The sequence below is a fragment of the Podarcis filfolensis genome, assembly GCF_964270895.1.
Source record: "Podarcis filfolensis genome assembly, chromosome: 1".
Classification (NCBI taxonomy): Eukaryota; Metazoa; Chordata; class Lepidosauria; order Squamata; family Lacertidae; genus Podarcis; species Podarcis filfolensis.
The window spans coordinates 5,565,981-5,587,154 of record NC_139604.1 but is presented as its reverse complement, the minus strand read 5'-3'; the positions used below and the strand labels follow the sequence as shown (position 1 = coordinate 5,587,154).

The 21,174-nt window shown below is 49.9% G+C and overlaps 1 protein-coding gene across 2 annotated transcripts; it reads left to right on the top strand.

Annotated features, from left to right (window-relative positions):
* The first annotated feature begins 3,852 nt into the window (after nucleotides 1–3,852).
* On the top strand, nucleotides 3,853–10,143 carry CYSRT1 (cysteine rich tail 1). Of its 2 annotated transcripts, XR_014538988.1 has the most exons (3): nucleotides 3,853–3,994; nucleotides 6,531–8,426; nucleotides 8,794–10,143. XR_014538988.1 is itself a non-coding variant. In XM_083573596.1 (2 exons), exon 2 carries the CDS (start codon nucleotides 6,634–6,636, stop codon nucleotides 7,027–7,029), a length of 396 nt encoding a protein of 131 aa, XP_083429722.1. In that variant the 5' UTR covers nucleotides 3,856–3,994; nucleotides 6,531–6,633; the 3' UTR covers nucleotides 7,030–7,862. The 2 variants fall into 2 exon arrangements, 1 of the variants encoding a protein (XP_083429722.1); XM_083573596.1 differs by lacking the exon at nucleotides 8,794–10,143 and having other exon boundaries at nucleotides 3,856–3,994; nucleotides 6,531–7,862.
* Nucleotides 10,144–21,174: the final 11,031 nt, after the last annotated feature.

The window sequence follows — 21,174 nt, the reverse complement described above, 5'->3', positions numbered from 1 at the left end:
CAGCAGCCATAAGGGCTGGCACACTTAAAAGACAGTGGGCAAGCTCTGGTACCACAAAAGCTTCTATCCAATGGTCTATGAAAGAGCAATAAAGAAGACCAGTTTCAGTCAATGGTCTTTGAGACCCATCTGCTAAAGTAACATAGCGTCCAGTTTTAACTGTCTTGCAGTTCCTCAAATGCCCAGACGATGTCACTAAACAATGCGAGGCGCCTGAATCGATGACGAGAGATAAAGAGTGTCTCTGGTTGTTTTCCACAGATGCCAAGGCGATGCTTGCACTCCCATCGGTTGCCATGGCGACAGCCTCTCCCGGGCTAAGGCTCTTGTCTTTTCTCAGAGACGCAAGCGCAGCTGTGAGGTGATAAGACGCCTTGTCTTTGTTTTTCTCCTGGCCTGCTGCTTTCCCACGCCGTTGCTGGGAACCGGCCCTGGGAACCTGCTTTGTTGACATTCCACGCCGGCCAGTGTCCTTGGCAGCCTGGGCCTCTAGCGGATGCTTCCCAGCGCTGTTGGACGTCGTCTCAAAGCACAAACAACTTTCGAAGCCTTTCGCTTTCTCAGAGCTCTTGGAATGGCCTGCCTGGCCTGCCCCCCCACTCGCTCTTGGGGTGCAGCCTTTGCCCTGTTCCACAGCTCCCAGCTGCTCTCCAGCACACAGTCCATCACACAGACGTGTCGAAGCAGAGAAACAGCTTCCCGGAACAGCCCCCTCTGGGCTTGGTGCTCTCTCTGGGCATTTTCTAGCCCCCTCTGATGTGGCTCCCACTCCGGCCTGGGGCTTGCTCCCTTGGCCCTCGGCTTTCTCCCGGCCCCTGGCTCCTGCTGAGCCTTCGCACAGACTCCTCAGCACCTGCCAAGCGGCCTCAGCCGATTTAACGCCCTCCAGGTGGGGCAACAGCAAAGCGTCCACACTTGCTTTCAGCAGGCAAAGCTCTCTCTGCTCTCTCTCACTCAGCAGAGCATCATGCATGGGTGGGGCCGGCTCCTTCTGGGCTAAACTCCAGAGCCCTGTGGCCACAAACCACCCCCTTGCTCCTCTTGACCAGGCCTCCCAGTTGGCCCCATTCAGCCTCTCACCGGGGTAGCTCTCTTGGCTCTGCTGTTCCTGTGCAGCAGCCATCTTCCTCCCTCCCCGGGGGCTTCAGCGTACTCACTAGTTTGCCAGCAAGCCGGACCTCCGAAGCAGCCGTTCCTTCTGGCTCTTGGTTCCTCTCTCCGGCACCTCCCTTCTGCCCTTTCCTGGCAGGAGATTTACAGCAAACCGACGCTGGTAATTTCCTCCCTTCTCACACTTGTCAGGAAACACGACACGTCCATAACCTCTTGCATAAATCAAACCCCTGCGTCCAGTCACACTTCCCTGCGTCGCTCTGCTGGAAGTTGACGCGGCAGGGGAGCAGAGCTGCAGCGGTCCCGTCCGTGTGAGATGAGGGATAAATCAAGTCCAAAGACAGCTCAGTTCTTATCTCTAGAAGCGTTTATTTACAAAGCAATAAAACCGTCCGAAACTTCAGACATTCTCTTCCGTGCTCCAGGAGCACACACGCAGCTTCTGCTGCTCACCGAGAAGTGAAACTGAGTGAGGAAACAGAAAGACTTTGTGCGTCACTTCTCTGCGACAAGCCCCTCCTTCTGCTCCCCCTCCTTTTCTTCTCAGACACAGGACACACCGGAGTACTGACCCTGTCAGTTCCAAACTCCACATGGCCTCCATGGGGCTGTCCCTGAATAAGTTTGGCCCAACTCATAGCTGTGGACATGCCTTAGACCTGGTGTTCACTTCTACAGATGTGGGTGATCTAACCCTATGGAAAAGTGAAACAAAGGAAGTGCCATGGTCGGATCATTTCCTGGTGCAACGGGACTTCTCTGCGACCCTTCCCCTTTGCAGGGAGGTGGGACCAATTTGGATGGTCTGCCCCCGCCGCTTAATGGATCCAAATGGTTTCCAGAGAGTGGTAAGGGATGTTTTATCCCACGTTGATGGCCTTTCAGCTGATCAGCTGGAATGCGGAGATAACCAGGGCTATTGACTGTCTGGCTCTGAAGCGCCCTCTCCGATTGCATGGAGCCCAGACAGCCCCATGGTTTACTCCAGAGCTGAGGGCAATGAAACAATCGCTGAGACAGCTAGAGCGCCAGTGGTGGAAAACACATTCTGAATTGGACCAGACACCGGTTAGAGCCTGACTTGTGAGTCGAGGACCCGCCACCCGCTTGAGGATAAGAAAGACACAAGGACACAGTATATTAGGTTAATGGGCTAAAAAAGGCCACAACTATATTGATTACAGCATGTGAGTGGTATTGGCTTAGGCATTGGATAAAACAACAGAGCATGACTTCACCCCCTCAGGAAAGGGTGAGGGTTAATCAAGGGTTAACCACCAATAGGAGGAGCCTGTTGATGCAAATACAACTGTAAGCTCCCTCTGAGGGAGCAGTAAGGGTAAGGGTAAGGATTATGGGTTTAGGGGTTGGGATTAGGGTTAGGGTTAGGAGTTACAGATTAGGGGTCAAGATCAAGGGTCAAGGGATTTGGGGTTAGGCAAGAGGTTTGGGGTAAGGGTTAGGGGTTAGGGTCAGGGGTCAAGGATTTGGGGTTAGGGTCAGGGGTCAAGGATTTGGGGTTAGGGTCAGGGGTCAAGGATTTGGGGTTAGGGTCAGGGGTCAAGGATTTGGGGTTAGGCTCAGGGGTCAAGGATTTGGGGTTAGGGTCAGGGGTCAAGGATTTGGGGTTAGGCTTAGGCGTTAGTGGTTAGGGTTAGGTGTTATGGTTAGGAGATAGGGTTAGGTTAGGATTAAGGGATAGCAGGGTTAGGATTAGAGGGTTAGGGCTAGGGTTAGAGGTTAGGGTTAGAGTTTGGGGTGGGTTAGGGTTTAAGGATTAGGGCTAGGGATTAGGGTTAGGCTTAGGGTTCAGCATTGGGGTTTAGAGTTAGAGTTAATAATAAAAACAACAGCAGACAAACCAATGGCAACAACAATACTACTGAGAGGGGCAGAAAGAAAAAAGATCGCACCCTAGACAAGAGGAGCCAGGACCCACCCCTCCCCAAAAAGAAGCCCTGTGCAGGGACTTTTGTTATGTTTGATGTTTTATTAGGCTTTTAGATTTGTTGGAACTTGGAAGCTGCCCATAGGATGCTTCAACAAGGATTGTAGATAAACTGCCTGGGGCACTGGAGGGTCCATCAAGCAGTAGCTGAGACCTGCCCAAAGATCTCTGCTGAAAGGAAGCCACAGACAAGAACCCCCTTTTCCCGAAGGGGGGCAGGGGGAATGCATTGGACTCTGGACAGGTGACACGGTCAGCGGCCCAGGCAAGGACCACCGAAAAGGGCACAGGTGACTCCCCTGTTTTGGGGACTTCTGCTCCATGACAGAACACCACCTGAAAGAAAGAAAGAAAGAAAGAAAGAAAGAAAGAAAGAAAGAACATCTCAGATGTGGATTAAAAGGGCTGTGCTGGCTTTTCTTGCTGTCAGAGTCCCTGGGGCAAAGAAGCATGCCTGATGCCTATAGTTTCTGCACTCAGCCTTGGGCAAAAGACGCCTGCCTTGTAGGAGGTTGAACTAGATGGCCCTCGTGACCCATCCCAACCATGCTATCATTCTTTTTCCTGGTTTTTCTAGCAACATCCTCACCAGGTCCTTTTCTGGAGATGAGATGCGGAACGAATGGAAACTCTTCCACCTGCGCTACTGACTCTCCAGCTTTGGGATTGTCAAAAGAAAACATGAACCGGTTTGAGTCGGGCGGCCACATTCCTTTCCGCAAGGGGGACTCAGGTTGCTTCTGTCGTCTGTGTGCTCAAGGTGTGCTCTGGGAGGGGCCTGTGAGCCAACAGTGACCTCATGGGGGAAGGAGGGGCCGGAGCAGCTGGCCAGGCGTCCCAAGGGTGTGGCTGGCTGAAAATCAGCCAGGCAGCCACTTTGGGGTCTCCCAGAGGGCGGCAAGTGCCAGCGAGGAGGAACAAGCCCAGCGCCAGGTGAGTGTCTGGACACCTGCCCTTAGAACCCACCTGGGCTGCCCTTCTGGGTGCAGGGATACAAGGGAGGTCTGCCGGGGGAAACGGCACTGGCTCAGCACCCTGCAGGGACTCCCTGGATCTGAGGCCGTTCCTGGAAGGAAACTTAGCAGGGAAAACTCTCTCCTGAAATCTTCATCTTGTTCCGTGTGTGTAAAGGCTGTCAGCATTTCCATGCGATTTTATTTTCGGGAGTGTTTCTTATTTTATTGTATGGCTTGTTTATCTGATGGACATTTTTCCAGAAAAAGACTGCTCAGAGGCTTTTTTCAATATGCTTTAAAAATGACAACAATCTTAAAAAACACAGGTGCGATGGAGCAAAGTGGCTGGAGAAACCCAGACAGATGGGTGGGATATAAATAATAAATTATTATTATTATAGTATTATAATAATAATAAACTGCAGCAAACCGATTTCATGGTTTACATGCAGCAGCATTTGAAATGACAATGGCAACTTCTAGCTCAGTTGGTAGAACATGAGACACAACCTCATGGTCATGGGCAAAAGATCCCTGCACTGCAGAGGGTTGGACAAGGTGACCCTCATGGTCCTTTCCAACTCTACAACTCTAAAAACATCAACACCTGAACCCCAGTTTGGTCAATACTGCAGGCAGGCTGTTACTGAAGCCAAAGTTTCCTCCCAACTGATTATGGGCTCCTGCTCAGAATAGAGTCCACCCTCCAGTATGTAAGATTTGCATCTTACAAATAAGAAATAGGCACAGAAGGCAAGTTAAAAATGATAGGAATGATTAACCCTGATTTTTTATATATCCTGATTTCCTCTCTCCCTCCCCCCCCCCCCAGCCCCAAATTTCAACTGGTGCAGTTTTCAGTCTCTTATCTCCCAGCCTTTCAGCATTGGGGGAATTTTAATTCTCCCTAATTCTGTAGGCCCCCCCCCATTTCTGGGACTTCACCAAAGATCACACCCCACAAATGTCCTGACCCCAAAAGCAGCTTATTCCTTGACTGACACATGCCAAGGACTCTGTTGTCTTGTCAGGGTCTGCAGCAGCCACATTGACATTTGACTGTTTAGATTAGCACTTCAGGCATTGTTCAAACTGGTTTGCCACATTTTTTCCACTGGCCCTGCTCCTGTGCGTTGTATAGCTGCCCCACCCCTTAACAGGTAGGGGAAGCCTCTGAATCTCAGGGTTATGGGTTCAAGTTCCATGCTGAACAAGATTCCCGCATTGCAGGCTACAATTCTATGATGCCTGGCACAGAGGAAATCTGATGCTGTGAGCCTTCACTTCTGGAGTGTGCGGTTGGGGTTAACACTTTCCCCATTCCCACCCTCCCTTGGACTCACTGTCCCTAAACTGCATAGCAAGCACTTTAGACAATCAGCACAATCTTAATAATCCCCTTGCCTCGCATTTTTGTGGGAAATTCCCTTATTCCAGCGCCGTTTCCCGCTGCTTCCCGCTGCCATGCAGAATTGTTAGATATCCCGTAGACTGTCCCCAGGACAGGTGAGGCTGCTGATCCCTCATTTTTGAGGCTGCTGATCCCTTATTTTCAAATCTGAAAGTTGACAGCTATGCTCCTGTCCCCTGGCAAGGGCACTGCTTGTGTGCAGGGAGGAAAGCACTCCCAGTTGAACTTTGGCCTGGCTGTGTTGGTGCGCATGAGCAAGCCAGGTAAACAGGCGGCTGCTCCCTCCCAGCCTTCCTCCCCCTTCTCTTGGACTCTCTGCCACATTCGTTGTCACTCTTCTTCCAAGGGGGAGCGGCAGCCAGACAACTGGTTGAAAGCAGGGAGAGAGATGGCAAAATATTGGTTTTGGCCACCTGCCCAACTCCTAAGAAAAGCTCTACAGAGTTGGCTGAGTTTAGGAGGAAATACTGTCCTTCCTGGTCAGAGAGAGGACCTGTTTTCCCCGCTGCCTTCAGTCCTAGAATCATAGAATTGTTGAGCTGGAAGGGACCTCAGGGGTCATCTAGGCTAACCCTCTGCAAGGCAGGAATCCCCACACCAAGCATTCAGGACAGATGGCCATCCAAGCTCTGCTTCAAAACCTGCAAGAAAGCATTTCAATGAAAGGACTGGAAGTGGATTGGTGACTTTGAAGGCCTTTGTATGCCAACTTTCCCCTTTCCTTCCTTGAGTGCAGGGACTGTATTTTCCATGGAAGCAGGACTCTTTCTTGCACCACTTTTGTGAGACACGGAGAAAAAGGACAAGCAGGACATTCCAGTGTCAAATAAAAAACAGGGGTGGCTTTTATAGTTCTGGAATTGTCCCCGGAAAAGCAGGAGACATTGAGGGTCTGAAAGTTACGCTGTCAGGCCATTCATTGACAGAAGAGCTCCTATTGCATTAGCTGCTGTTATGTGTGGGGGTTTGGGGGAATGTGTGAAAGCACTTATCCCTGTGTCTTTATAATGTCTGTAACAGTGATATATAATTTCTTACATATAAATGAATAATACAACTGACGATTTTTCAACCATTTCTCCCCACGCTCTTTCTTCTATAGAGCTGGGGTGATCTGCTGTTAGCCCGAAAGGCGTCTCTCCCATTGATCATCCGGCTGCAAACCTCTCGCCCTGCGGCTCCCAGGAGCTTCCTGCTGGATTCCCATGGATCGTGGGCTGACTGTCGAAAACCCCTATGCCAGCGTGAGCCTCCCTTGTGCCCAGCTCCCAGGCAGCTTCCTGAAGTATTACCTGGGTGAGGACTGCACCCCAGACACAGTTCTCTCTGACCCCAGCAGCTGCTGCACTTCCTCGGGGCAGGAGAAGGAGAGGGAGGCCACTCTGCAGGGGGTGCCACCCAATGCCCCCTGGGGCACGGAGAGGATCTCGACGCAGGAATCGTGGGCCCAGACATACAACCCCTATGCCAGCCTCAAGATGCCCCACCAGGGCTCTCCACAACCCTTCCACTGGAAGAGCCAGCAGGAGGGCTGCTGCTGCTCCTGTTTCAGAAAATGCTGCCCCTGCTGCTGCAGGAAATGCGCCTGCGTCATCTCCTAACTCTGCTGGCGTTCACTGGGGGCGGCTCCCAGTCTGCTCTCCAGGTGTCTCTCTGCAGGCGCACCTAAGGGCGCAGAGTGGGGCAGGAGCTCTCCCTCGACCCCTTTTTCTTCTGCATCTCTGAACTGGAGGTGGATCAGGTGGATGGGAGGCAGGGAGTTGTTGGCTACTTGGGTGCCAGAAATGAGGGCCTTGGGGCTAGGACTGGGCCCTCTTGTGCTTTGTAAGAGCACCCGTCACCTCAGTCCTTTGGAGGCAGAGGTCGCCAAACCCCAAATCTGTGGAAAGGCTGGTCTGGGGCAACTGGTTGCCAGGGTTCCCTTTCGTTATGGGCCAAATCAGCTGCTTCAAGGGGAGCTCTGTCTCTCCTTCCTCCTCCTCTCTTCCTCTCCAGCACAGACTTGTTTTTTCCACATTCCCATGAGCTTTCTGCTCTGTTCTGCCCTTATCCGAAGTGAAAGGAGCTGCTGTGGTTGCCTTTCTGGGCACGACATTACAGAACATTCCTAGGACTCACACGCCAAAGATCGCTTTGTGGGCCAAAGCAGCCATACACTTGAGCCTTCACTGGCAGCGCCACTCAGCTCCCCATATTTGGGGCACGGTCTCTCTCTTCCTCCTCCTCTGCCGCTGCAAAGGCTTCCTAGTAGGGTGGCCGTCTGCAGGAACTGGCTGCTTTGTGGAGGGCAGGGGGCCACACACCAACTGCCTGGTGTCACAAGGCTGGGAAATATATTCTGTTGCCAAGGAAAAGAACCCCAGAGGATCCTGACCATTGCCTGGATGCTGTGCTCTTAACAGTTCATAATAAAGAAACAGAAGACAAAGGAAAATATATCCACTATTCTTCTTTTTAACTCTTGCACACTGAAAGCACCCTTGAGGAGGCGGGTTCTGGGGGGGTCCTTCATGTCTTTTCTTTTATTATTGAAAAAGCATGCCTATTTCTGTGGAAGTGGCTTGGAAGGGGCACTTGAATTCCTGGAAGTGGGGGCTGCCCGGTTTAGCTACTGGCTTGAGCAGGGTCAAGCAAGAATTGCCTTCCATGGGATGGAGTTGGGGGTGGTGCTTGTGAAGTTCACAAAGGGCCCTCTCTTTCCACCTGGTTGGAAGCTGGTCAGGTTGCCTGGGGGGGGGAGGCAGGGCTGCCCACACCCCTCCCCACAAAAGAGCCCTGCTGGAGGGCTTCCTGTGTGATTTTCCCCAATCTCCCTGTACTGCAAGGATGCTTCTCCCTGGTGGGGTGGGGTGGGGGCGGCCAGTCTTGGCCCTGCTTACTCCCCCCCCCCTGGTTTCCTAGTTCTCTGGGGAGTTGTGGTCCCGCGGGCACTAACTTGGTGCAGACCCAGAGATGCTTCGAAGTTTCACAAGCTGAAAGCCATTGTGATGGGGGGGGGGTACCCAAGGCATGTTAGTAATTTCAGCTCCGGTCCTCCGAGCTGATACGGCTCATCTTCGCTTGAGCCCAGCAGAGTATTAAACATTCAGAGTCCGCAACAGAAGGATGAGGCAGGTATGGCTACATTGCTATGCTTTATTACTAAGCTATGCAGAGAGCATCCAAATATACATCTTGTCTCTGTGAGAAGCAGAGAGCAACTCCAACAAAGAAACGACTGTACAAAGGAAACAGGAAACCAGTAAACGTCACATCCCGTCTCCCTTTCCCGTGGGAATCCAACAGTATCTGGACTGTGGAATGAAAACATAGTCCTGTGACTACCAGCAGCTGCTCAGTGAGGGAAACAGAAACCAACAAGGCAGTCCTACCATCCGCGGTCTGGGTGCATTGGAGGCCAGTTTGCACAAACTAGGTGCCAGTGGCTGCAGATGGCTCTGAGCCCTTTGTGTGTGAGAGCCACAGCGGAGACTCTTCCGGGGCATCAGCTGTCTTGAGTTCAGGTTTCACCACAAGGCTCACCAGAGTTATAAACCCAGAGACACATCTGGGGGATTGGGAGAGGCTCACGTCCTCCCCAGAGCTGCCCCAGAACATGGAATCTCCAGCCAGATCTGCTTGGAATACTTCTCACAGCAGTTTGATATGAACAAAGCAATCAGAAAAAGGTTCTGTTTCTTTGTTTACAGAATGTGGTGACCCCCAAAAGGCTCCCCAAGTAGCTCACATACGAAACAAGATGGAAACACCCACTCTCATTCAGACATGCTGGCAGCACCAGCCTAACCGCATGACATGCAGCCCGAGACTGGGCACCGAGGATCCTGGGTCCTCCTGGATCCACTGGGTTCCTGCCATGGAGAGTCTTCCCTCTGCAGCAGCTGCGAAAGAGGATAGGCAAGAAGGAGCTGACTTGGCCACTCGGTCATTTCAGGCGCCCCTGCAAAGCTGCCCTGACTTGGCAAATGTCCCCTGGCAATTCCTCCAGGGTCCATTTGCTCCACCCCCATCATTCTGCCCGGACGCTGAGGTCCAGCGCTGAGGGCCTTCTGGCGGTTCCCTCTTGCGAGAAGCAAAGCTACAGGGAACCAGGCAGAGGGCCTTCTCGGTAGTGGTGCCCTCCCTGTGGAACGCCCTCCCACCAGATGTCAAAGAGAACAACTACCTAACATTTAGAAGACATCTGAAGGCAGCCCTGTTTAGGGAAGCTTTTAATGTGTGACATTTTAATGTATTTTTCATCTTTGTTGGAAGCTGCCCAGACTGGCTGGGGAAACCCAGCCAGATGGGCGGGGTACAAATAATAAATGATTATTATGATTATTATTATTATTATTATTACTGCTGAACCACCGTTTGCCCTGGCTCAGCCTCACCTCTCCGTCCACACGTTTCCTTGCACTGTGCCCAGCATTTGTGGCCAGTCAGGATTGTGCCCGTTGTGAACAGAGCAGAGGCTGCTGAGGACATAACGCCGCCATGGTGGGTGAGAGCACAGCGTGATGCCAAACGTGCCCTCTTGTGTGACGTCCTGAGGGCGGGCAGAGGCAGAAGCCACCAGCAGAAATGGCGCTGCCACCATGCTGGGCCCAGTGGTGCCACCCTAGGAGACACGCAAAGAGTAGGATCAGGGTTGAAATGACGGGTGTGAAACACACAAGTTTGGTAGGATTGCTACATTTTACAACAGAGCCATTGATTTAAACAGAGTAAAATGAAAAGGTGAAAAGGAAAAACGTAAAATAGAATCCCAGAATAGGGTCCCGTGGGTCATCTAGTCTGACCCTGCAATGCAAGAATCTCAGCAAAAGCATCCAGGACAGATGGCCGTCCAGCCTCTGCTTTAAAACTTCCCAGGAAGGAGAGACCACAAAATGGGCAGGTTGAATGCTTAAGTTGTGGGGAAAGATGGGGTTGGTGCGATGATGTCATCACGCCAGGTACTCGTATGTGGGTGTATCTGCATGTGGGCAGACCCACCTGGAGACGGATAGAGGAGCAATCTTCATCCACATTCTAAAGTTTTGCTCGTCCATCTTTGCTCTCAGGAAGCCAATAAGAGAACGGAAGGAATCCCTTGGTCTTCTGCCAAGTTCTTTCTGTCCTAATGAGAGGTGCCAGCAAATCCTACAAAGCAAATACATTGTTCTCTTATAAAACTGACACACTGGAGAAGAAAAGGGTTCTCTCAGGAAGTGTGGATGAGCCTTGCCAGGAACCACAGCCCTGACTCAAGCTTTCTTTTAGAAAAGAAGGAGAAGGAGAAGGAAGCCCCTAGCCATCCCAGAAGGAAAGGGACCGTGCAAAATGTGCAGCCTTGAGGGATTTTTGGAATCAGCCTGGCTGCCCCTGCCTTTTGGTGTTTTCTGCCAATGAATAAAGTCAGAACTGTGACTGACGTGCAAGGAATTTGGACACTAAGCTATCATGGGGGCCTAACTCTAAGGTCCCAAAGAGATGCTCTCCCTCCCACCCTCACTTCAGGGCACATTTACTTCCCGGGTGCTCTCTTGTTTTCTAGCACTTGGAGTCTGAAACACTGTCAAGTCATACCAGTGGGATTGGTTTCCATTTTTCTTCATTCTGAGGGCCAGAATTTCTTCGTTCTGGCCAATACCCTGAGGCCCACATGCGAGAGGCAAAGGACATGTGTGCAGGGCCAAAGGAAAGCCTAAAAAAACCAAGAAGTAGGACTCACCTTTTTCTGTGATTCTGAGTTGCTTTGTGGTTTTTATTTTTTTATTTTAATGTCATCTGCCTTGGGAGCTGAGGATGTAGGGCGCATCAACAATAATAACAATACCAGTAACAGTAATAATAATAGTAAGAGTAAGTGATCCAGGGTCACTAGCCAGTGCAAGCTGTTTCCCAGGGTGAGAATGCGTCTTGACTATGCTACCACTCAGTGGATTTCGGCTGACTGACCGAACCCAAAGGGTGCTCATCAATGGTTCCTCTTCATCCTGGAGAAGAGTGACTAGTGGGGTGCCACAGGGTTCTGTCTTGGGCCCGGTCTTATTCAACATCTTTATCAACGACTTGGATGATGGACTCAAGGGCATCCTGATCAAATTTGCAGATGACACCAAACTGGGAGGGGTGGCTAACACCCCAGAGGACAGGATCACACTTCAACACGACCTTGACAGATTAGAGAGCTGGGCAAAAACAAACAAGATGAATTTTAACAGGGAGAAATGTAAAGTATTGCACTTGGGCAAAAAAAAATGAGAGGCACAAATACAAGATGGGTGACACCTGGCTTGAGAGCAGTACATGTGAAAAGGATCTAGGAGTCTTGGTTGACCACAAACTTGACATGAGCCAACAGTGTGACGCGGCAGCTAAAAAAGCCAATGCACTTCTGGGCTGCATCAATAGGAGTATAGCATCTAGATCAAGGGAAGTAATAGTGCCACTGTATTCTGCTCTGGTCAGACCTCACCTGGAGTACTGTGTCCAGTTCTGGGCACCACAGTTCAAGAAGGACACTGACAAACTGGACCGTGTCCAGAGGAGGGCAACCAAAATGGTCAAAGGCCTGGAAACGATGCCTTATGAGGAACGGCTAAGGGAGCTGGGCATGTTTAGCCTGGAGAAGAGAAGGTTAAGGGGTGATATGATAGCCATGTTCAAATATAAAAAAGGATGTCACATAGAGGAGGGAGAAAGGTTGTTTTCTGCTGCTCCAGAGAAGCGGACACGGAGCAATGGATCCAAACTACAAGAAAGAAGATTCCACCTAAACATTAGGAAGAACTTCCTGACAGTAAGAGCTGTTCGACAGTGGAATTTGCTGCCAAGGAGTGTGGTGGAGTCTCCTTCTTTGGAGGTCTTTAAGCAGAGGCTTGACAACCATATGTCAGGAGTGCTCTGATGGTGTTTCCTGCTTGGCAGGGGGTTGGACTCGATGGCCCTTGTGGTCTCTTCCAACTCTATGATTCTATGATTCTATGACTGCTGTTGCATGGTGACAGCTTCCAGGAGCCCCGGGTGAGAGCAGACTGGGGGGGGGGACCACAACAGGAACCGCCCCCCCCCAAGGTAAGACCCCCTCCCCGCTAACATTCCCGACACCATGCAGAGATCACAGGGACCCAAGGCCAGGAAATGGCCCTCATATGAGAAGGAGAGACGAGGGAGGGCCCTCTGTGGAAATAGGCTACGGGCGCCATTTTTGAAGAGGGAAATAGCCGGCAGAAGTGCCTCCATGGTGGAAGAGGGCAGAGAGCGCCACTGGCGCCATTTTAGGAGAGGACTGCAGCCAGGCAGAAGGAGAGATGCTAGGCACAGAGGTGGCTCCAGAAATCTCCATCCAGTTGCAAAAGGTGGGTTTCCTGTAGTAAAATGCAACTGGAACAATGGGAGTATTGAACGCTACCCATACTCAGTTTGGCACCCCCATCCGCATTTGCGTACCCACACACAGAGGCTGGGAGCCCCAATGTCACAAGCATCAGTGGGGCTCAGCCCCTGCAACAGTGGCCAAAGCCAAAAGTCTATTGAATAAGTAATATTTACAAATACTGGCATGTATGTTTGTGTTTTGGACTATTGCAGCAGTTTGCAATGTTAAGAGGCGCTCTAAAGAAAAGCACTTTCTACATTCATGAGCGTTCCCTTAGAGTATTCTCATGTTTTTAACTTTTGCTGGAAGCTACCCTGAGTGACTGGGGAAACGCAGCCAGGTGGGTGGGGTATAAATAATAAAATTATATTGCTGCTGCTGCTGTATTATTATTTGATTGATTGATTGATTGATTGATTGATTGATTGATTGCATATCTACAATCAATTTTTACTGACTGGAAACTGAGGAATTGCTGCTTACAGCCTCCCCGGAATCATTTCAACAGTCAGGAGCAGACCTAAAGCCTTCTGGGTGATTGTACATATGCGGGTTATACGACCCACAAACACGAACTGTCAGCCTACAAGGGGTGCCTGTTATGGGGAAGCAGGGTGGTCGTTCCCCAGCCTCTGGGCCAAAAGCCCCCCCCCCCACGAAACACACCCAGGGCTAGTGAGAATGAAGGCCCTTGCAAGGAGCTATGTGTGGTGGCCAGGAATCGACGGGGAGATAGAGGCCTGGGTTAAATACTGCCAGACCCACCAGGAGTCCCGTCCAGATCTCCCAAGGGCCCCTGTCCAACCCTGGGAGTCCGTCCAAGCGCCTTGGTCCTGCCTGCATGTGGACTTCGCTGGCCCCTTCCAGGGAAGGACATTCTTCATAGTGGTGGACTCATACTCCAAATGGCTGGAGGTCACCCAGGTACCATTCACTTCCATGGTTGCGGCCATCCGAGTACATGTAGGCTGTTCACAACCCACAGGCTCCCTGATACCCTCATCTCGGACAACGGAACAGCTTTCACGTCAGAGGAGTTCCAGACCTTCGTAACGCAAAATGCCATCCACCACGCACGATCAGCGCCATTCCACCCCCCACCAATGGCCAAGCAGTGCACATGGTGCGGACCACCAAGGACACCCTCTGCCACATGATGCAAGGGAACTGGGAGTACCGCCTCACTGCCTTTCTCCTAGCCCAGCATAGCACCTCCAGCACAACAACTGGCCGGAGCCCAGTGGAACTACTCATGGGCCGACGTCTCACAAGACTGGACCGCCTTTACCCCGACAGGGCCCATGACGAGGCAGCAGTGGGGGAAGGTAAGAACCCCCGGACCTTCCAGCCCCGCCACTCAGTGTACACAAAGAACTTTGGGGCGGGCCCAGCCTGAGTACCCGCCACAGTCACTGGCCCTGGGTCGTACAAGGTGCTAACAGAGTGGGGTCAAGCCTGGCGCCACCACTGCGATCAACTACGGCGACGATTCCCGGGGGGAAACTGTGAGGAGGGCTGGACAGAGGAATCCAAAGGGGATAGCAGAAGGGTGAGGCCCATAGAGCAGGAGGAGCGGGTAAGGGAGGCAGAACTAGGAAGTCCAGAAGTGATCCCGCAGGCCAAGCAGCCACAGGAACCAGAACCACGACCGAGTGGATCAGCGGCGCTCAACCCAATGGCCCCGTCACAGCCGGCAGCCCCAGAACAAGAGGCAGAACCAGGAACCCCTACCGAGAGACACCCGAGACCACAACGCATATGCAGGCGACCAGCATACCTCAACGACTACGAATGCTAACCTTCTGGGTGCAATGGGAACTTAGAGGGGAGGGGTGTTACTTGCCTAGAACAATAGGCAAGTAGGACTGTAGAATGCAACAACTGATTGGCTTGCAGGAAAAGACCAATCAGGCTCCAGGAGGGAAGCAGAATCAGCCAATCAGACGGGTCTCATTGTGTAAATAATGTATACAAAAGCCTGAGATTTGGGGGGCAATTCAATCACTGTTTTACAAGCTGCAATAAAGAGCATGAAATCACTACAGGACTCCGAGTATATTTCATTCCCTTTGACCTTACCGCCTTGGGTGACCCTGCTGGGAGTAAGAGATTCCTGATGGCTTCGCTCACAAGGGTCATAGGAATGTGCAAGCCCACTCACAAGGTGATGATCCAGCGAGTGAGAGAACTGAGATAGATTGCACTGAGTCCTGGTCTCGTTAGACAAAGCGTTCCACCAAAAAGGCTCTGGCTCTGGTTGAGGACAGCTGGATATGTTTTGGGCCAGGGCCCACCAGTAGGTTGCTGTTAGATGAGCGTCACACTCATGGGGGGTGTATTGGAAGATAATTCCCACAGATAAGAAAGGTCACAGACTGTTTAGGGCTTTAAAGGTTAGCACCAAAACCTTGAACCTGATTCGAAACTCTACCTGGAGCCAATCCAGCTGATGAACAACCAACTGAATGTGGGCTTTCCACAAAGTCCCAGTAAGAACTCATGCACCTGCATTTTAGACCATTTGGAGTTTCTGGAGCAGTCTCAAGGGTAGCCCTGCATTTTTATCTATCTGTCTATCTGTCTGTCTGTCTGTCTGTCTATCTATCTATCTATCTATCTATCTATCTATCTATCACATTTATACCCTGCCCTCCCCTGCTCAGGTGCAGAGCAAGTTAAAGTAGTCTAGTGTGCAGGTGACCGCTGCATGGATCACCATGGCTACACTGGAAAGGGACATATACAGTACCAATCGCCTAACCTGGCATACATTTAAAAATGCCAGTTTAGCTACATTTGTGACCAGTGCCTCCATAGAGACAGAAGAGTCCCGGATCACACCGGGACTCCTGATGGCGGGTACAGGTGACTATTGCGTCCCATCAAGAGCTGGGAGCTGGCAAACCGAACCGAAATCATTCCGGCCCAGGGCAGGACCAGAAAAACCAAATGTCACCACTCTTCTTCTCCTTCCATTGCAGCACTTCTGGAAGCTGCCTTCCATGTCCCGCCATGCAGCCTCCCCTCCCCAGGACACATCAGTCAGCACAGCATCTCCTGAGGCTGCAGAGGAGGAGGCGGCCAGCGGACAAAGGTGGGAGGAGACAACTGAGCAGGTCGTGGTGAGGGGGCGGGTGGGTGAGGAAGGGGGCAAGTGGGGTTGGTGGGGTGATGGGAGAGGAGCCCTCGATTTGCCCTCCCAAAATGTCAGGGGTATGCCTGATCAGTCATCTCTGAAACCTTTTCCCATGTGAGGCTTAAATTGGGCACAAAAATGAATCCTGCACTAGCTGAGACATTTGTTTTATTTTTCTGCCAAATCCTCTGTTGAAATAATATGGAAAACACAGAGGAGGCAGTGGGGCTAAGAGCAAATGAGCTACTTAATGTTGTGCAAGAAAACTATGCTCCGGATGAAGATGCAAACTGTACATCCTGAGATGGTCCACAAGATGGCAGAAGAGCACCGTGGAGATAGCTAGCTAGCTAGCTAGCTAGAAACAAACTTTATTCGCATCAGCCGATGGCCATAGCAACAATAAAACATTACAATATACACAGAAAAAGGAAATTTAGTATAAAAGCACAGTTTAGGGTCCTGAGTCAACAATCAATTTGCACTATCAAACCCCGAGAATGGATGCAGTACTATCACTCACTTTACCAAGATCAGGATCATAGCTGTCAACATTTATCTTTTTTTAAGGGAAATTCCCTTATTCCAAATAAGATTCCTCAAAAGAAAAGGGAAAGTTGACAGCTATGATCAGGATGCTCTGCCTAATCACCCAACAGTATCTCCAGAAAATTTACCAGCTTGGCCCCCAGTATCTATAACTGAGGTAAAAAACCTCATTACACAGCTAAAAAACAATAAAACCCTGGGCATTGATCATTTGGCCCCGGATCATTTGCCCCCTGCTTGCAGCAATATTCTCTCATATTGATTCATCTGGTCTACTCCCCAACATCTGGGCCACTGCGGTAATCTTCCCAATATTCAAAAAGGGTCCTGCATTGGATCTGGCTAGCTGTAGACCTATCAGTCTCTTACCTATTTTAGCAAACTAAACGCAAAGCATCCCCATAACAAACTAACCAACTGGATTGATGCCGAGGCTATCCTCGCTGAGGAGCAAGCAGGATTCAGGCAAGGCAGATCTACTATAGAGCACCGTGGAGATTCTTAGACTTGACCTGATTGAGTGAAGAAGAGCTGCGTGAAGAATTAGTCTTTCTACAAGTGCATCTCTTGGCTGAATCGAAATATGCAAACAGGGCACTGCATGAAATTCTCAATCCTACTGGCTTGAAATTGGGCCCACAGTCTGCAGTGCAGGGTGGGATATGAAGACATAGTCGTAGGAATGGGATCCCCGGTGCCATTGCGGAGTACGGATGGAGATATTCCTTCTTCCATCTTGTGATGTGAATGGGGCAGACGTTCCCGATAAAAGCAAATCAGCCCACCCACACTCGGGGAGTTTGTGGCGGGATCTCAAACTGCAGCATCTCCTTGTGAATGAGTTGGATGAATTTTTATTTTGCTATCGTCTCACACTTTGCCCTGGTGAACTAGGGCCTCCTAGACTTCTGCATTAGTTTTCTATTACTAATATATCTGTACGTATTATTTGCATACATCACTGTACACTACCTTCATATTTTACATGAAATAGCAGTATGCAGGGATTTTTATAAATACCGTATTTTTTGCCCTATAGGGTGCACCTTTTCCCCTCCATAAATGAAGGGGAAATGTGTGTGCAACCTATGGGGCAAATGCAGGCTTTCGCTGAAGCCTGGAGAGCGAGAGGCATCGGTGCGCACCAACCCCTCTCGCTCTCCAGACTTCAGGAAGCTATCCGCAAGCCTTGTGAGCCCGGTGGGAGTTCCCGTGGGCTCGCAAGGCTTGCGGATAGCAGCCTGTTCTGGGGGCTGGGGGGGGGAAATATTTTTTTTAAATTCATTTCCCCCCCCCCCAAAAAAAACAAGGTGCGTCCTATGGGCCGGTGCGCCCTATAGGGCGAAAAATACGGTAGATAGGGTGAGCTGTGAGGACTACAGATAACAAATAAATGAATAAATGAGGAGATCTATGATCTGCTGTGCTGCAATGGAACCTTTTATTATTATTATGCAAACTGCTGCTCATGAAACACGAACAGTTAAAGAGCAACACAGCATGCAATGGAACACGCAGTGTTAAGAAATCTCACTACAAGATAGAAAACCTAATAACTGGATACGACAAAGACCCACGGTTATGGATTTATTGGAAAAGGCCGCAAAGCTAAAATGGACATAGGCAGGACATGGGGCCAGAGACGACTTAGCAGTGTTAGTACGGAGACCATGCAATCTTAATGGATGCAGGAGGTAAACAACAAAAATTGCCGGAGAGAACTTGAAGAGGCCTCTATCCAAAGATGGACGTGAGATGCTATAGAAGAATGAGAAACTGCAGACATGGTCCTAAAGTCCTCATTAACCCACATGCTAGATTCCAATTAGTCCCCACATACTGGACATTTATGCAGAACAACAGCAACTCTGCACATAAATGCACGGCTAACATAATGTGTAATTTAGCCCTGAATTGCGGCTCTTCTCTTTGCCTATCTCTGCCAATGCCATCGACTCCTCAGGAATGCATTGTTCCTCCATGGCCGCAATAGCAGGAAGGAAGAGGTCGGAGAGTACTGGGGAGATGAGGAAAGGGGTGTGAAAATTAATCCGTGTAACTGGAGTGTAAATCCGTAGCGTGTGCCTCTGCCACCAGGACTGCAGGCAACTGCTGCAAGCACTTGGTTAGCAGCCTCTGCCTTAAACTTGGTGCATTCCAGCACATCCGGCTAATAAAGGGGCAGGTAAAACCAGGAAGCTTGAAGGGAGTAGCTCAAAAGAACCCCTGTCAGACTATAAACGCTTGCCTCCAGCTAGGCTTCTCCGGTTGTCCGTTCAACAGTGGGTCCTGAAATATGTTAGGTTCTTTCCTCCTGGGACTTTCCCAACACGGTCAGTCTGAGTACAAAGAATTCAAGAGCTGCCATTGTCTTGAATCCACTAATAAGGTTATTTCAACTCAACTTTCCATAGTCCCCACTGATGTTTCAGTAGCTATCACAGACCCGAAGCCTTTCTCACAAATGTGTATGGCCACCAGGCAACAGAGGTTTAGGTTCAGAGTTTTTTCTTTTCTTGGATAGGCTCCTTTCCCATTTGTCCCTCATTTCCCTCTACAGAATGTGTAGAAACTGCCTACTTGACTGCTGGACCCACTCTTAGTCTCGCCCGCTGAAAGTGCCTGAGCTTGTCTTCGTAAGCAAGGGAAAACCCTTACTCACCGAAGGTGTGTGATATAAAATGGTTCTTGGTTAATTAGATGCCATCTATAAGCAGAACGAATAAATCGCTGTGTTTAACAAGAACATAATTACAGCAAGAGAAACAACACTTTATGACGTGAAAGTAGCAATTATTTTAGGCAGCTCCTTAGGAGCTGCAATTTACTTTTGGTAGTTGCACGACAGCATGCTGTTTCATCTGCCACATTTGTTGGTTGGTTGTTATTCAGCATTTTTTCACTTGAAAAATGGTTTTGTAGTATGTTGAGAAGCCTTGGATATATTGCTTTTTAAATCTTCTTCAGTGACAGAGAATGCACAAATAGATCTTATTTATATTCAATAGCATTATAATTGGCATTACTTTCAAGTGAGTGTTTTGAAGCCATCTCAAAGAAAACTTTCCCCTCCAACAGAAACTTCTGCTGCTCATAGGTGGGTGGAAAATTAATCCCACCAGGTTTCAGTTACATGACAAAACAGCTAGTAATGCTAAATAAAGTGACTTAAATAAATATAGCTAAATAATTGTGACATTTTGTGAGGCTGCTGTACTTTTCTGTGAAAACATTTTTTTGATCAAGCAGCAACAGAACATTTGAACAAAGCTATCCTCTATAGATTTGCCCAAAGCTGGCAGAATGCTGACAAGTGTTTTTGTGTAATTGGGAAGCAAACAAATAGATTTCTAGAGGAGAATTCTTTAATAAGACCAATGTAGGCAATTACCCAAGACTTCACTGGAGGCAGTGCTGACAGCTGCAAGGTACATCTAATGGCTCATCAATTACTAGCAGCCAAAAGGTAGGGTTACTGTCTGGGATAAGACAGGCTGATGCACACTAATGATTAGTTCACTATGCCATTACACGTGGCATCATTTTCTCCTGAACTTTGTTTGCTGATATCCATCAGTTTAGCAAGCCATCAGAAGTACAGAAAAGTAGTAGGGACCTAAGAAGCATAATAAATTATTTCTTGCCTGCTGTTGGAAGAAACCTCCAATTTTACCACCTGCTAGCCATTTCTGTTGTTTACAATCAAATCCTTTGGTTCACCATCAAATCCCTAGATAGACTCCTGATGTATCCTTCAGTGTCTAACATTTATTAAATGAAAACAGGCACATTTCTGTATGAAAGAGAAGGGTCTCATAGTAAAGCAACAAGGAAATGCTTGAAAAAGTCAGTGCTTGACATACTGCACTATTTTGGAGACATCATGTTCTAATGCCCACTGTAAAGTTTGCCCGCGCATGAAGACTGCGCCTGCTTCTTCCCCTATGTGCCAGTGGACCCACCTTCAAAGGTGAACCAACAGCTCAGTGCCTTTTCTTTCGTATCCAACATGATCTTGTCCTAAATGGAAAACCCTTGAGATTTCTCACCCAGCCACTCTGTTGCCTGCCCTTCCATCGCCTTCCCACCTTTCCCTTGTTTCCTGTTGTCTCTGGAAAATAGCAGAATGAGTGGATCTAGTAGGCAGAGATGCGCCTAGGCTGCCTTATACTCTTGGCAAGAAGCTGTATTGGTTCCCCCAAAAGCCAAGAGAGACCATGGACCAGAAACTCCAAAACGGCTTGCTGCCTTCCCTTCTGCCTCCTTCCTCCTTCCCTTCCTTTTCCCCCTCCTGCAACTCATCCTGCTCTGTCTTCCTTCCGAGCCCGCTGGGCCCTCCACACACACTTCAAATACTGCTGCTGGCTGAGTAGGGAGGGGGCTACAGAGGGCTGCTGCGATGGCCCTTGCCAACCACCAGATTCCTCTGCGGAGGTGCCCAGAGGAGCTGGCATGCCTTGCCAGGCCTCCTAGAGCAGTAGCAGAGCTTCCCGGGGAGTGTGCTGGGGAGCTCCTAGCCGCTCCGAGCCAGAGTGGAGAAGCATGGTTTTTGTAACCCCCTGGGCCTGCCCCCCCCAATAGTAGGATCCATACAACTCCCCTCACATATTGAAAGCAAGCTTGGAGGGGGAGGTTTGAGTTGTAGCAACTAGCTCTGCTCCCGATACACCAGCTAGATGCATGTTCAGTGTCGGGCTGAAACAGTCCTATGCC